Here is a 15,232-nt window from a genome sequence, read left to right as displayed (position 1 = left end):
ATTTGAAGTCAATGCGGGTTGTACATAACCTAACCTATACAATCCGCATCTCTACTACAGAATATAGATGAATAAGGGGGTAGCTGAAGGGGGGTGCCTATAGCCCCCACCCCTCAAAAAAACCTAATGACTTCACTACATAATACATTGGAATATCAAGTATAAACCCTGAGAATATTAATCATGGCATATCATAGGCTTTTATTGATTTTTCAAACATAAAGGTAGTTGTAAACTTATAAACATTTTAAAATTTGAATCTTACCTACATAGTTCTAACTTACTTTAAAATTAGAATATTATTAAAAGATTATGAAGTGCCCTAGATATTATTCTTACCTTTGGGTTTGTTGATGGTTTGTAAATTACAATATTGTATTATACTTACAAACTAACTACTGCTAAACCCAAATTTTTTTATTTTGTATGTTTGTAAGATGGCAACAACAAGAGGACGGGGCTTTGCTTTTTCTAAAATCAGGCGTTATGATAGTAGTTTGTTTAAATTTGATTAAAGTATTTTACAATACACATTTTTAACCAATCATAAACAATTTAATAAAATATAAAGTAATTAAAATTGAATACTAGGTTATTGTTAAATTTAATTTTTATATTTTACAGATGTTATATCTATCCAAAAGACCAGTGAGCACTTTAGATTGATCTATGACGTGAAAGGTCGTTTCACCATTCACAGAATTACTCCTGAAGAAGCAAAAGTAATTAAATAACAAGTTATAAGTATAATTAGCTCGTTATTAATTTTCTTATTCTATTCTAGTACAAGCTGTGCAAAGTAAAGAAGGTACAGACTGGACCCAAAGGTGTGCCATTCTTAACTACTCACGATGGCCGTACTATCCGCTACCCTGACCCCAACATCAAGGTTAATGATACTATTAGATACGATATTGCATCATCTAAAATTTTGGATCATATCCGTTTTGAAACTGGTAAGTTAAATGTTTATTTTTTACTTCAAAGAAATGTGTGTTGGTAATTGACACCATGATTTATATTTTTAAATTTTAGGAAACTTGTGCATGATTACTGGAGGTCGCAATTTGGGGCGTGTTGGTATTGTTACCAACAGGGAAAGGCATCCAGGATCTTTTGATATTGTTCACATTAAGGATGCAAATGAACATATTTTTGCTACCCGGTAAGTTCTTTATTTTTTTTTTTTAAACTTCAGTTTCAATATGATGTTTTTATATATTATTATCTCTTATTTTTATTTTATTACTAGAGTGATTTTTAGACATTAAGGTTTTTGCCAGCTTCAGCCCCCCCCCCCCCCAAATATCAAACACTATTTGCGCTAATGGATGACCAGCTGACTAAACTAGAATAGGTTTAAACCAGTGTTTCACTACTTTTGACACAATAAGGAAAAGGGATAACATTGAATTGAGTCTAGGTTACTTTTAGGTGTTTGAATTCAGTCCAGTTGATTATCTTAATATATTTTAATTGAGTTCATTGAACTTTGGACGGTGTACGATACTCAATTACTTAACGATAAAGTATATTCAACAACTTACTGCTCGGTGGTGTAAATATTTCGTATGCACCTAGATATGCACATAAATTATCACGAGTATGAAATCGTAAAGTGTAGTAGTGTACCTATGTCGGGTGAAAAAAACAATTTTCTTATGTTATATAGGTTTAAGTTTTGATTTAAAAAATTGTTAAAAGACGGAGTTAAATATTGGACTTTAAGGTTGTAAAAACTCGTGTAATTAAGTGTTATTTTTTAATCATCCTCTAATAATGTGTTCTTAGAAAATGTCAATAAACACAATCATGGAAATTATGTGTGATAAAAAATTGATTACCAGACAAATTATTTGTAACTGTGTTATAACTTAAAAGGAAAGCTGTGGTTGTTTCACTTTTTATAAAAACAGTGTAAATTCAAGCAAACACATTTTTTTAAGAGAGTCTACTCAACCAACCGCCAGGACGTGGTGCTCCTGGATCAGACTGAAAGGGCTCAAACTCAAATAATTAAAAAATATTTGTTGGACTCAATCCCGACTGGGTAGGTATTCAAAAGTTTTTGCATAACTCAATTCGATATTACTCAATATACGATAAAAATAATATAGGTAAGTCCCCTGCATCGGTCGGCAGCAATCACAGAGATATGGCCAGTTGGTAGTTGTGATTAATATGGCTCGCAACATTAATAAATATTAAATAGTTATTATTATCTACCCGCCAACCACCGAACGACGCCCACCGATATATTTTACTGCCAATCTTGAACATGACCCCATTACGGGAAAAAATTAACGTACCTATATACGTGAAGTCCGCAAGCAATACTTTTTTTCAATTAATTGATTTTTTTTTAATTGGTTGAGTATAGGTAAAGAAAAATATAAATATGAAATAAATCTTTGAAATCGTGGATCGCCGATTGGAAAACACTGAATTAAACGTGTATACACGCAATATTGTGTTTTAAATAAAATAGGGACCGACAACGTGTCGCAACTCGTAAATAGACAGAGGGAGGTCGAAGGGCTTAAGAAAATGTACGAGAATATGCGTCACTAAATGTTTAATAATTAATATAAATAAAGAATAGATGACCATATATTATATTATATACATAATATTATTACAATATTACGTACCTATACTTACTTATTTCAATAAGAGAGTAATATTTATATACTCATATATACGGCGAAGAGAGCTACAAAGACTGTTGGCAGGAGCTCATAAAAGAATTGAGCCGTCGACTCTTGTGGAATTTCTCGGATAAATTTTCCCTACCTGCAGATGTTAGATTTGATTTCAGTAAAGTTTCCGAGAATTTCTCTCTTATATTATTATAATAACAAAAATAATAATTAATTTACGCAATACGCATACATCGAAACTATAATATCATAATGTATTTGGTTCCGCGCGGGTCTGGGTCGGGCCCTCTGCGCGCAATTCCTCCCCCTTCAATGCACACCGAAACGAGGGTTGACGAATCGCGTAGATCGAGTGGTCCACCATCGCCACCATCGTGAGCCACCACCTCCACTACCACCGCCACCACCACTGCTCCACCGCAATCACTACCACCTCCACCATGCAAACGACGTATAATTCGAAACGTATATATATTGAAAGTCATGCGTAGACAAAAAAATCAAAATTATTATGTCTGGGTGGTGTGGGGAGGAGGTCAGCTGCGACCGTGACTGATTTGGTGTCGCACGTCGTCGCATATAATACAATATACCATATATAACATAGGTACATATTTATATATATATATATATATAATACGATGACGTCAAGGCGCTTCTCGCGCGCTGCAAGGTGTTACACACCCTCTGCAGGGGGTGGGGGTGGGTCCGAAGGGCATTTTCAGCAGCAATCGCTCCACCCCCTATACAGAACCGAAAGGGTCCACATGATGTGGAGAACAGGTTGTGGTGGCACCGACTGCACTTGCCGACCAGCGACCATCCGCCGAGCAGGTCCTCCGCGCGACAACATTTCAATAATATAACAATAATAATAATACGCCTATGATCGGGAAGACGCTCGCCGCTTATAGTGACCGCCGCCGTGACGATACAAGACTGCACATGCAACACCGGGGGGATCAGACGCCGTCGGACGGCAAACAGACTTTCGTAGCCGCCTCGTACTTGCCGGCCAACTGCGGTACGACAACCGTCGACGTGGCGGATGTGCTCTGCAGCGGAAGCCTGCACTCGTCGCCACCAAGAAGTGATGATGCGTCTTCTCCGACGACCGGAAGTAAAACGGTAAGCGCCTCGTATACACTGTGTGTGCTTACAACTGTGGTACACGACCCGCGGTGGACATTATGTGTTGATTTGAATGAATTTTTTTCACATTTTTGTTTTAGAAATTGAAATATTGTATCAACCCAAATTCCAAATTCCAATAAATAAAAACTAAACCTCTGGCTTCCCATATAAAGCCAACTCTGTGATTAAAATAACTGTAGTAGATCCCTGTACTTTTTTAACATTTTCTAATACTTATCTAAAAACTTAATTTTAATGTAAAAAATACTAAAATACCTAAACTTTAAAAATAACTAAATATAAATACTAGCTGATCAGAGAACAAAAAATGTAAACGTCACTGCAAGTAAAATAAAAACTTTTTAACTCTAGATTATTCGTTAAAACTATCGATGATCTTTTTCCTGTACGGAACCATTTTCTTAAATTATTTTTGATACCAATGTTGATAACGTTATGTGCTCGTTGTGGGGAAGTATCATTAGTATTAAATTGTCCAAACGCTTTTGTCTCAACGTCTATCTTATAGTTGTGTATCATAAAAATTATTCAATACTATAATATAATATATAGTATTATAATAGTTTGTTATGAGATGATCTAGGTCATACCTCCTGATTTAGGCTGGCGATATTTCAAACTTTGATACCGGTATCCGGTGTTTGCTTACTACCGATATCAATGGTATATTACCGGTCATAGGTTTTCTTATGGTATTTTCTTTGAATCTAAAACAGTCTTTCCAGCCCTGGAAAATATAATATTTATTTTAAAAATTATGTTTTTAATAACTATTTTAAAAAAGGTCACGAAATATTTTTTAATACCATGGTATTGTGCATGTGGGGAGGGGGTAGTTTTTAAAAAAATAAAAAGGGTATCGAATAAAAAAAGGTCCTAACCATTTTGTAGTCGTTGACCACCGCCATAATATTATAGTTTACAAAGTAGGACTACGGACCATTTATGTCTATATGTGGTTTAAACAGTACACCAAACATAGATTTTCAAATAGGTAATTGAATAGGTAACAAATAAGCGGGTCAATATCCTTTACATCAAGGACAGACATCGGCATGTATAGTACGCGTAGAATTCGCTGATTACTTTTGCACCATATTTTCGGTAACAATTTGTAAATTACCGAATCTCGTTTTACCGGTATTCCGAAATACCGAGAATACCACCAGCCCTAACTTATATTGTATTGCCCATCGTGAATCGTGATAGTGCAGTGTAATACAGAATACTCTAATATTTACCGACATTATAAGCGTAATAATTATAATAATTATGTCATACATTTTCCGGAACTACACCCGGTCCAATGGACACAACAATAATAATATGTTTTACCACACTATATAAACTTACATTATTTACTAATAATCAGTTAGTTATAACTATAGTTGGGTTTTTAAATTTCATGAAATTAATTTTTTTGAAATATTTCACACTAATTAAAGAGAAAAAAACAAATTTAAATTTAAAATATCATAGAAATATTACTTATACATAGTACATATTATACAAGTTACACATAATAGTTATCCATCTTATGTGTATATATATAATATCTTCTTTACATCATAATCCGGAGACCGGAATTAATAATAACTAATCAGGTATGAATCAGTATAATATTATGACCGTCTAGTGATGATTTCATGAAACATGGCAAAAAACAGAGTTAAAAAAATGTATACATGTGTCAATATTTCAAGAAGGGTAAAAGTTTCGAGTTTGAAATATTTCAAAGTGAAATATTTCATATAATCCATGACCCTAGGTCTGTCTTGTAACTATTACAAATTACAATTATTATAACACTATTAATAATCATAATGTTATTATCGTCGTATTTTCCTGCGCAGGCGCTCTCGGTGTGCGTGGACGACGCGGGACGACTGGTGTGCGCGGCCGGTGGCCGCTGTCCCGCGGCCGGCTGCAGCTGTTGGATACTGTCCGTGCCGCTGGCCGACGACTGTCACGCGTACAACTGCCGGCTGTCGCTCCTGGCCGCCGGCACCGTGGGGCTGCGCACCACCGCCGCCGTGATGCCCGGACAGCCGCTCAAGATGTGGTTCCCGCCCGATCTCCAACTAATGCTGCACGTGCCGTTTCTCACGCCCGTCAACATAAGAGGTGAGCGACATGACGCGCAGCCGCGGGCCCAAGTCCAATGGCCCTCGGGTCTATTCTGTTATACCTATTATGCTATAGGTATACATGGCGCGATCGACGAGTCGGCCAAACATATTACTGCTGAGTTACGTACCATTATCCCCCCCCCCCCCCCCAAATGAGTTAACAATCAAATACACGAAATGCCACATTTCCACTAAGTATTAACTATAATGAGTAATGACTAAGAGTAATGGATAGAAATATTCAAAATGTTTATATCAACAATAGATAAAGGCAGTAAAAAATTACCTACCCACATTACAACTTGAAAGTTTTAGATTATGTATATGTTTACGTCCACGGGTGCAAAATTGTGCAGTGGTGGATTCAGGGGACAGTTATATATTATAGGTGTACCGAAATTCCTTATTATTAAAAATACAACAAATAATACCCCAAAGGGTTTAGGCCCTAAATAAAATCAACAATTCATATCTGAAATTAATATCCGTTAGAAGTAATTACGGAAATATATTTGAAAAAATGCCTGTTCAAGTATATCATAATAATTATGATATACTTGATATTATAATGATCATATAAATATCACAATTTGATGAGCGCGAAATGATTTCTAACGAAAGTCCAGCTAGTAGGTAATTAACAACTATAATAGGCACAAAATATGCATAATATTATGCAGTAATGCCTATATTTTTTACAACATATATAACCAATCTATAATTTATTGTAATTTGTAAATCATTACAGATATATTATTTGTATATACCTATCTGTCCTACCTACATGTATTTATGTACAATTTTTTTTTCCACCAGACGAGAGAAAGTACGTCTGCCACAAGTGCGGTTACACGTGCGAAAAGCCCAACCCGCTGAAAATCCACATTGCGCTGGACTGCGGCAGACGACCACGCGCCAAACTCTGGTCCAGGCTGGCGGCCGACCACTGCGCGAGCGGCCGGACGATCGAAGCGTCGTTCCGGTTCAGCCTGACGCCGGCCGAATCGCGGGCGCCCTTGTCGTCTGCCTCCGCCGACTCGGCGTTCCGGCCTTACTCGCCCGAGTCGTCGGCCAGCAGTGGCGGCGGTCCGGCGCCCCCGTCGCCACTGCGGCCGCCGCCGCCCGCACCGCCGTCGTCTTCGTCATCGTCCGACCGAACGCCACTGCAGGACGGACAGCTCCGACAGGTGATCGGCGGCAGCGACACGGCGTTCTTCGACAGGCGTTGCGCCGAGATGGAAACCATCGTCAGCAACCTCGGCCACTCCGACCAAGGACACCTGTGCATATACTGCGGTAAAGTCTACTCCAGGAAGTACGGGCTCAAGATTCACATCAGGTACATTCTATACTTAAAACCTACCCTTAAAGGCTAGTTGAACTTTTCTATATTAATAAAAGACTATGTTTGTGTGTGTGTGTAAACAATCCACAGCCAAATATATCTCATTCGTGGCTATAAAATTTGGTTCATAGGTACCCGAGGACAATTTACACAGGGATTGTTTGCTCGCCGAAATAAGACGAATCATTTTTTAAGAATCTTAGATATACCTACCTAGTCATAGAGATATTGCATTAATATTTATAAATTATAATTAAAAGCCCGAGTATGCTTCATAAGTCATAAATCATAACTAAATCGTTTTTGTTGTCAATATAGAACTCACACCGGTTTCAAGCCGCTTAAATGCAAGTATTGCTACCGACCGTTCGGCGACCCAAGCAATTTGAACAAACACGTGCGGTTGCACGCCGAAGGAGACACTCCTTATAAGTACGTTCTTGAGATATTAATTTTTTTCCAACCGATTTTGTGCTGTAATTGTAATTTATGTTTTGTTCGTGCAGGTGCGATTGTTGCGGGAAAATCCTGGTGCGCAAGAGAGACCTCGACAGGCACATGAAGTCAAGGCACGCACAAGTTTTACAGAAAAACGTGTATAAAATGCACGTACCTGTATGACAACGCACTATTTTTTCCTAAACAGGAAATTAATCTTAATGTATTATTAATTGTTAAAATGTTTGTGATATTTTATTCTTTAAATTCAAATGTATAATAGTATTTAACACGAATCTAAAATTTGATGATTTTATGTAATTGTCGAGACAATATTTAAATTTGGTCATGCTCAATACACTTTTGTAATATTATAAATATATAACCTATAAGGCTGTTATTTTGTACACATAGTTTAATAAATGATATTATTAATGATGACTGAACTTTAAAGTTTGTTGTACTTGTGGCAAATTTTACAAAATAATTCTTAATGCGTATAATCTGAACTTAAATTTATTTATAAATTTGATGATTTGTATCTTCAGATGTATTCTAAAGAATACGCATAACCGCCAAAATCAAATACAAATATTAATTTTTTTTTTTTTTTTTAAATTGATCTTGAGCCCAGCAGCTGAGGCCATTAGCTATTTTTAGTTTTACTGTAGGTTATTAAGTCGGTAGGGGGAGGAACACGTGTGTGAAATATTAATTATCAGGATCTTTAAGACTTAGTAGGCACCTTTTAATAAGATACAACTAATGTATGAAAAATCCCTACATAATATACTGTTGCCAAATTTCGATTACGTTAATTAAGAAATTGTATAATTTAGTTTGCTTATTTCATATTTGGATGATAATCAACCACCACTAATCTTTGAGTTGACTTGGTTATAATAGAAGCACTCTTATTTACTCTTATTTTATAACACTTTTTCAGAATTTCCCATAGGCATTTAATAGCTAGGGTAATGTATTAGGTCATATACTCATACTAGGTAGGTAGTTCACACATTGGACTAGTGCCTTATTTTTTATTATTTAATTGTAATTATGTTTCTGATAAGTGACAAACTACAAAAATTTTTTTAGAACCGATTTTTTATGTCTTTTACAACATCATCTGTTAAGAGGTTGCTACACCCACCCACATGCATTCTGTCTTACTGACGCATAACATAGCAAATTGTACGCTCAGCAGATCATGTTTAGCTGATCGTTTAAAAATTAGAGTGAATTGACCCTATACAATTTAAAGGTAAGAATATTATATAATAAACCTCTTAGGTTTTTTTTAACTTTGAAGCAAGGTACAAGTATTTTAGAATGAACAAATAATTTAGTTATAAAATACTCATAACTTGCTTTAAAATTAAAATATTAAAAAAAGCTCTGAGGTTCACTAGATAATATTCTTACTTTCTAAATTTCATAAGAGGTCAATTTTTAAACTAACAGATCTAAACGTGATCTGCTGAGCATATAATTAAATTGCTATTTTGCCATGTTATGTGTTTATAAGACAGTTAAAACGCATGCGGATGTAGTGCACTTTTAAACAATTACATTAAATGTAAGTAACTATTACCTATTGACTTAAAAAGAAATAATGGTCCTATAAAATTTATATTTAATATACAAAATGTCACTGTAAGAAAAACAGTAGTTAATGAAAAGTACTACAAATTATAGACCATAAGAAACCTAAGTCACAAAGAATTTAGGACAAAACATTTGGAAAACAACCAAAAAATCAATTGAAAACATAATTGTATTTTATAAGTCATTTATTCAAATCACATGAAAATGCAAAAACAAACTTTTAACGTCTGCTAGACTTGGTCTTTGCAGCCAAACGCTTGTCACGTTCTTCGGCAATAGTCAATTTAACTCCCTTACTCCTTGGTAGAGAAATGTAGTTCTTTTGGCCTTTTCCAATAATAAAAACATTGTTCATCCTATAAAATAAAAAATTTATTAGTTTTTTAATCAATAGAATAAAGCTATAAATTAAAAATGTTCAAGGCTAGACACATGTCATGGTGGGTTTCAAAGCACGCAATTAAGAGGATGCTACACAGATATTTGCTGTCTCCATCTTACAAGTGCATAACATGCCAAATTTAGGCTCAGCATATCACGTTTAGCTCCATTAGGTTAAAAATTAGAGTGAATATTGTATTATGAAAATGTATGGTAAGAACATTATCTGTGTTTCTATGTGGGATTTTTTAAAGTTGGTTATGAGTATTTTTAATTTACGTTATACTTATTATTATGTACGCATAACTAGCTAAAAAATGTATATCGTTAAAAACCCATGTACAAACACAGATAATTTTCTTACCAACAAGTTTCATAATATTCACATAATTTTAAAAATAATGGAGTTGAACATGATCTGATGAGCGTAAATGTTACACGCTTGTAAGACGGAGACCACAATTATTACTGTCGAAGGTTTCTTTTATTTGAAATAGAGTATAGTGAATATCATCAGTTTAGTTTAATGCACATTTAATTTTTATTTTTAGTAGGTACATGTGATATTTAAGATCAGTCAGTTTCAAGGTGTAAATCATTCTCAAAAAGGTTACTAAATAATGATAGTGAAAGTCAACATGAAAATAATATGTACCAAAATACACTTATTTTCTGAAATTAATGTAATAGTTAAGAATTTATTACATTATTTTATAAAAAAAATTTGATTTTTTCTAGTTATTGTAGATACTATCTTTTATCTTAATAGTGTTAATGGAGATAATGGCCTAACCTCCCAAATGAGGACCTTTGCTTACGAATTACGATATTATGAAAATAGTAAATACACAAAAACCACGTGTAGTCAAAATACCAACAAGATATACCACACATATTACATACTACAATAAAAACCTTAATGTCTAAAAATCACTCTAGTAATAAAATAAAAATAAGAGATAATAATATATAAAAACATCATATTGAAACTGAAGTTTAAAAAAAAAAAATAAAGAACTTACCGGGTAGCAAAAATATGTTCATTTGCATCCTTAATGTGAACAATATCAAAAGATCCTGGATGCCTTTCCCTGTTGGTAACAATACCAACACGCCCCAAATTGCGACCTCCAGTAATCATGCACAAGTTTCCTAAAATTTAAAAATATAAATCATGGTGTCAATTACCAACACACATTTCTTTGAAGTAAAAAATAAACATTTAACTTACCAGTTTCAAAACGGATATGATCCAAAATTTTAGATGATGCAATATCGTATCTAATAGTATCATTAACCTTGATGTTGGGGTCAGGGTAGCGGATAGTACGGCCATCGTGAGTAGTTAAGAATGGCACACCTTTGGGTCCAGTCTGTACCTTCTTTACTTTGCACAGCTTGTACTAGAATAGAATAAGAAAATTAATAACGAGCTAATTATACTTATAACTTGTTATTTAATTACTTTTGCTTCTTCAGGAGTAATTCTGTGAATGGTGAAACGACCTTTCACGTCATAGATCAATCTAAAGTGCTCACTGGTCTTTTGGATAGATATAACATCTGTAAAATATAAAAATTAAATTTAACAATAACCTAGTATTCAATTTTAATTACTTTATATTTTATTAAATTGTTTATGATTGGTTAAAAATGTGTATTGTAAAATACTTTAATCAAATTTAAACAAACTACTATCATAACGCCTGATTTTAGAAAAAGCAAAGCCCCGTCCTCTTGTTGTTGCCATCTTACAAACATACAAAATAAAAAAATTTGGGTTTAGCAGTAGTTAGTTTGTAAGTATAATACAATATTGTAATTTACAAACCATCAACAAACCCAAAGGTAAGAATAATATCTAGGGCACTTCATAATCTTTTAATAATATTCTAATTTTAAAGTAAGTTAGAACTATGTAGGTAAGATTCAAATTTTAAAATGTTTATAAGTTTACAACTACCTTTATGTTTGAAAAATCAATAAAAGCCTATGATATGCCATGATTAATATTCTCACCTTAAATTTTAAAATAAATCACTACTATTCAAGTTAAAATACAAGAATGCTGAACATGGATTTTCCATGTTGTATGTATGCAAGATTGATTTTTGGCAAGTGTAGGTACATAAGTTATAAAATATTAACATAAATTCAAACCAAACTTTGAAACTGTTATTTTCCAAAAGTATAAAATACACAATGAATTGAAGGTTTTATATTATAGAAATAACCGAGAATTATAATTGTAAGGTGACAAAAATTTAAAGTGACCATTTATAAAATAACAACTGTTTATTTTGTAAATTTCATTTTTTTTTTTTTTTAATATCTAATAGTACCTTCCTACTTAATTGGATTAATGAGAGCAATTGAAATATAATACCTATTTGTTTTATCAGTGAAATTATTACTAAGGACGAAATTTATTACTAATACTAACTATATTCAAAATTTAGAAGAGTAAATTGGGGAGTAAATAAATAGGTATATAATACATTTTAACAAAAAAATAGAGAGTAGATCCCTAGAATACTAATTTGACATTAAAAATTTAAATATAGGTAGAAACTTAAAATTGTAAATACCTCGAAAACAAAATACCAATAAAAGAAAAAAACCATAGAACGCTACTTGATTTTGTTCTTCTAGGTACAAGGAAAATCTATGAATCATAAATATATTTTTGTAAATAAGTAACCATGACAATAAAAACTTTACAAAAAATCAGTAAGAAAAATTGTGTATCTAACACAAAAACATATTTATGTTAAAAAAAATTCCACCCAAATCAATCAAAAATCAATGTAGTATTATAATGTAGTAGTAATGTAGGTATCTATCTGGGATCATACCTTACATTATGTTATACACTTTTAGCCTTTGGAGAACATTTGTTAAATGGGTGAGTTTAACAAATTAAATACACTGGAATGTAGCTATTTTAGATTGTATATAATATAGAAAGAGTTACATACCCATGAAACCAGCTGGATAATTAGGGTCGGTACGGACTTTGCCATCAACCTTGATTAATCTTTGCATGACAATCTTGGTGACTTCGGCACCAGTAAGTGCATACTTCAAACGATTACGCAAGAAAATCAATAACGGCAGTGATTCACGGAGTTTGTGTGGACCGGTGCTTGGACGAGGGGCGAAGACACCTCCCAATTTGTCCAACATCCATGCTTTGGGTGCGTTTAAACGCTTCAAATGTTTCTTTGGACCTCTGGCCTACGGACAGTTTACAATGTATAAAATGCATAGGTACCTAGATCATTTTCAATATATTATTATATTTCAAGTAACCAAACAAAAGCCGTCTAGTCTACACTAACGAAAATCGATTGCGGTTCGTCGTCCGGACTTTAACATCTTTCAATATCGAACGATCGTCGAAATTGGGATTGCAACGAATATTCAATTATAATACTGTAACGTAATTAGTTAAGCGTCATCCAATTCAGATTGACGGACGAATATAAATTGTTCCAAAAATCGAATACGCCGAGTTTTAATCAGACGACGTTGGATGTAAAATATATGTAATACATAATACAAAAAAAATTGGTTAGAAATTATTGTTGCAAACGTTTTGGCCGATAGACAGACGGTTGCTTGGATTAAGATGGATAAAAATTAAAAAAACTTACCATTTTGACGGAAAAGTGTTACTGAACCAGACGCGAAAACTAGAAGAACATTTCAACAGAACACCAACACTCAGAAAGATAGTAGAGTTTTGATTTTGTAGGTTAGGTTTTTATAAACAAGATTCAGGCGCCGGGGAGGATAGATTTCAAACTACGTTACAACCTCCTTGACTTTCACAACGAAATTAAAAAACCCGCCCGAAATCTGAATAATACATACATATTGTTCTATGACCCTGCATTAGGGACTCGAATAATATCACGAAGACCGGAAGACATGATCACATTGGAAATTATATTTCTCTACTGAGTAAACACAACAATTAAAAATGGAAAAAAATTATTGTTAGAGAAATCTATCAATAGGTACTAAATAGTTATAATAATGGATTTATATTAGACTTAATACAGGTTTTAATATCTACAAACTGTATCTCATAATTTTAATTCACAGTTCAAAATATTATATTATAAGTTATAACATAATGTCATAACAATATAATATACCTACCTACATATTTTTTGATTATTAGTTATTACAATAATTGTCTATCATTATTTTTTAACATAATACTGGCCATTGCAATTTGTATGATTTGTTTCAACAATTTTTTTTTTTTTTTTTTCATTTAAATAATTTACAATCTATACAACATTATGTACAATGAGCAAATAGGATATTTAATATAGTATAAGTAACATTTTTGGGCAGGCACTCAGCAGCACCACCCGACTGAGTACATTTTAGATGTCGTGGTTTTTTTTTTTTTTATTTATTAGGTCTCTAGGCCACTGTCTTTTGAGTCTTCTAATTACATTGCCAGGAAGTGAGGTGGAAGAAATTTTTTTTATTAATGGATTACTGTGAGAGTTAAAGGTAGAGTGAAATTTAGAGTAATGGGCTTTTGCTAATTGATTGAGTGTAGGAATTTTTAGGTATTTGTGAAGATTATTGTTTGTGAAATACCAAGGAGAAGATGTTATTAATCGTAGGCAGATAGATTGAAAAGCTTTAAGCGGTTTCAACAATTAAAATTTTTATTTTCAAGTTTTTATATTTTTTGGCATATACTTATTTAATAAGGATAATTATTACTATAAAATTATGATTTTTTTTGTTTAATAATAATCTATATATTAAAATATTAATTGTATAGTTTATACTGTTACTTGATTTTTTTCCCTGGTGAAGTTTACATGAACCTGATTTTACCTGTTCTATGGGTAGCGTCCTCTTAAAACACGCTTTACAGGAAAAACTCTCACTCATCGATTAAAGATAATAATCATCTCCCTTATAGGGGAGGAGTGCGAGCAGGGCTTCGCGCTTTTTCCTTACATTTGGAGGCCTTGCGTTTGAAAAAAAGTGGTAAAATTGGTTTTTGCTCTGGGCCTCGCAAATCCTTAAGGACGGCCCTGAGTCGTCGCACATATTATTCACATAATTATAACCTAGGTATCGAGTATTCTTTATTAATATTAGGTATGTGTTATAAGTTATATAAGTTATAACAGACTTATAATTTATAAGTCAATATTGTATGCCATGCTTATTCTTTAACAGTGCCAGTAAGGTTCATGGTAAAAATAGCTTAAAATAAGTCTAAATATTTTGAAAAATTTAATGTGCTAAATTAACTATGCGATAATAAAAAGTTTGAAGTTCTCTATAACTAAAATATTTCCATGAAAAAATTTAGTTTAAATATCCAAATGTGTTGAAATAAAATTTTCAAATGGACTTAAAAAAAATTGTGGTTTTGAATTTTTGTATTCCCGTAAGAAATTAAAAACGACTCATACCCAATGTTACATCAAACTTTCAAGCTTTTCAATCAACAATTACTAATTTTACTTCTC

The 15,232-nt window shown here is 33.1% G+C and overlaps 2 protein-coding genes and 1 pseudogene across 2 annotated transcripts; 2 read left to right on the top strand and 1 right to left on the bottom strand.

The window, feature by feature from the left end:
- The first annotated feature begins 561 nt into the window (after positions 1–561).
- Positions 562–1,186, top strand: LOC132950488 (small ribosomal subunit protein eS4-like; annotated as a pseudogene).
- A 2,286-nt stretch (positions 1,187–3,472) lies between these two features.
- Positions 3,473–8,180, top strand: LOC132950574 (zinc finger protein 563). Its single transcript, XM_061022087.1, has 5 exons — positions 3,473–3,788; positions 5,669–5,939; positions 6,761–7,283; positions 7,608–7,721; positions 7,796–8,180. Exons 1-5 carry the CDS (start codon positions 3,546–3,548, stop codon positions 7,908–7,910), a joined length of 1,266 nt encoding a protein of 421 aa, XP_060878070.1. The 5' UTR covers positions 3,473–3,545; the 3' UTR covers positions 7,911–8,180.
- A 1,322-nt stretch (positions 8,181–9,502) lies between these two features.
- Positions 9,503–13,530, bottom strand: LOC132950575 (small ribosomal subunit protein eS4). Its single transcript, XM_061022088.1, has 6 exons — positions 13,373–13,530; positions 12,695–12,953; positions 11,182–11,279; positions 10,948–11,119; positions 10,739–10,868; positions 9,503–9,691 (listed from the first exon to the last, which is right to left on the bottom strand). Exons 1-6 carry the CDS (start codon positions 13,373–13,375, stop codon positions 9,556–9,558), a joined length of 798 nt encoding a protein of 265 aa, XP_060878071.1. The 5' UTR covers positions 13,376–13,530; the 3' UTR covers positions 9,503–9,555.
- Positions 13,531–15,232: the final 1,702 nt, after the last annotated feature.

Source organism: Metopolophium dirhodum, chromosome 8 (assembly GCF_019925205.1).
Source record: "Metopolophium dirhodum isolate CAU chromosome 8, ASM1992520v1, whole genome shotgun sequence".
Taxonomy (NCBI): domain Eukaryota; kingdom Metazoa; phylum Arthropoda; class Insecta; order Hemiptera; family Aphididae; genus Metopolophium; species Metopolophium dirhodum.
Note: the sequence above shows the minus strand (reverse complement) of the source record. Positions and strands in the feature narration are given on the sequence as shown.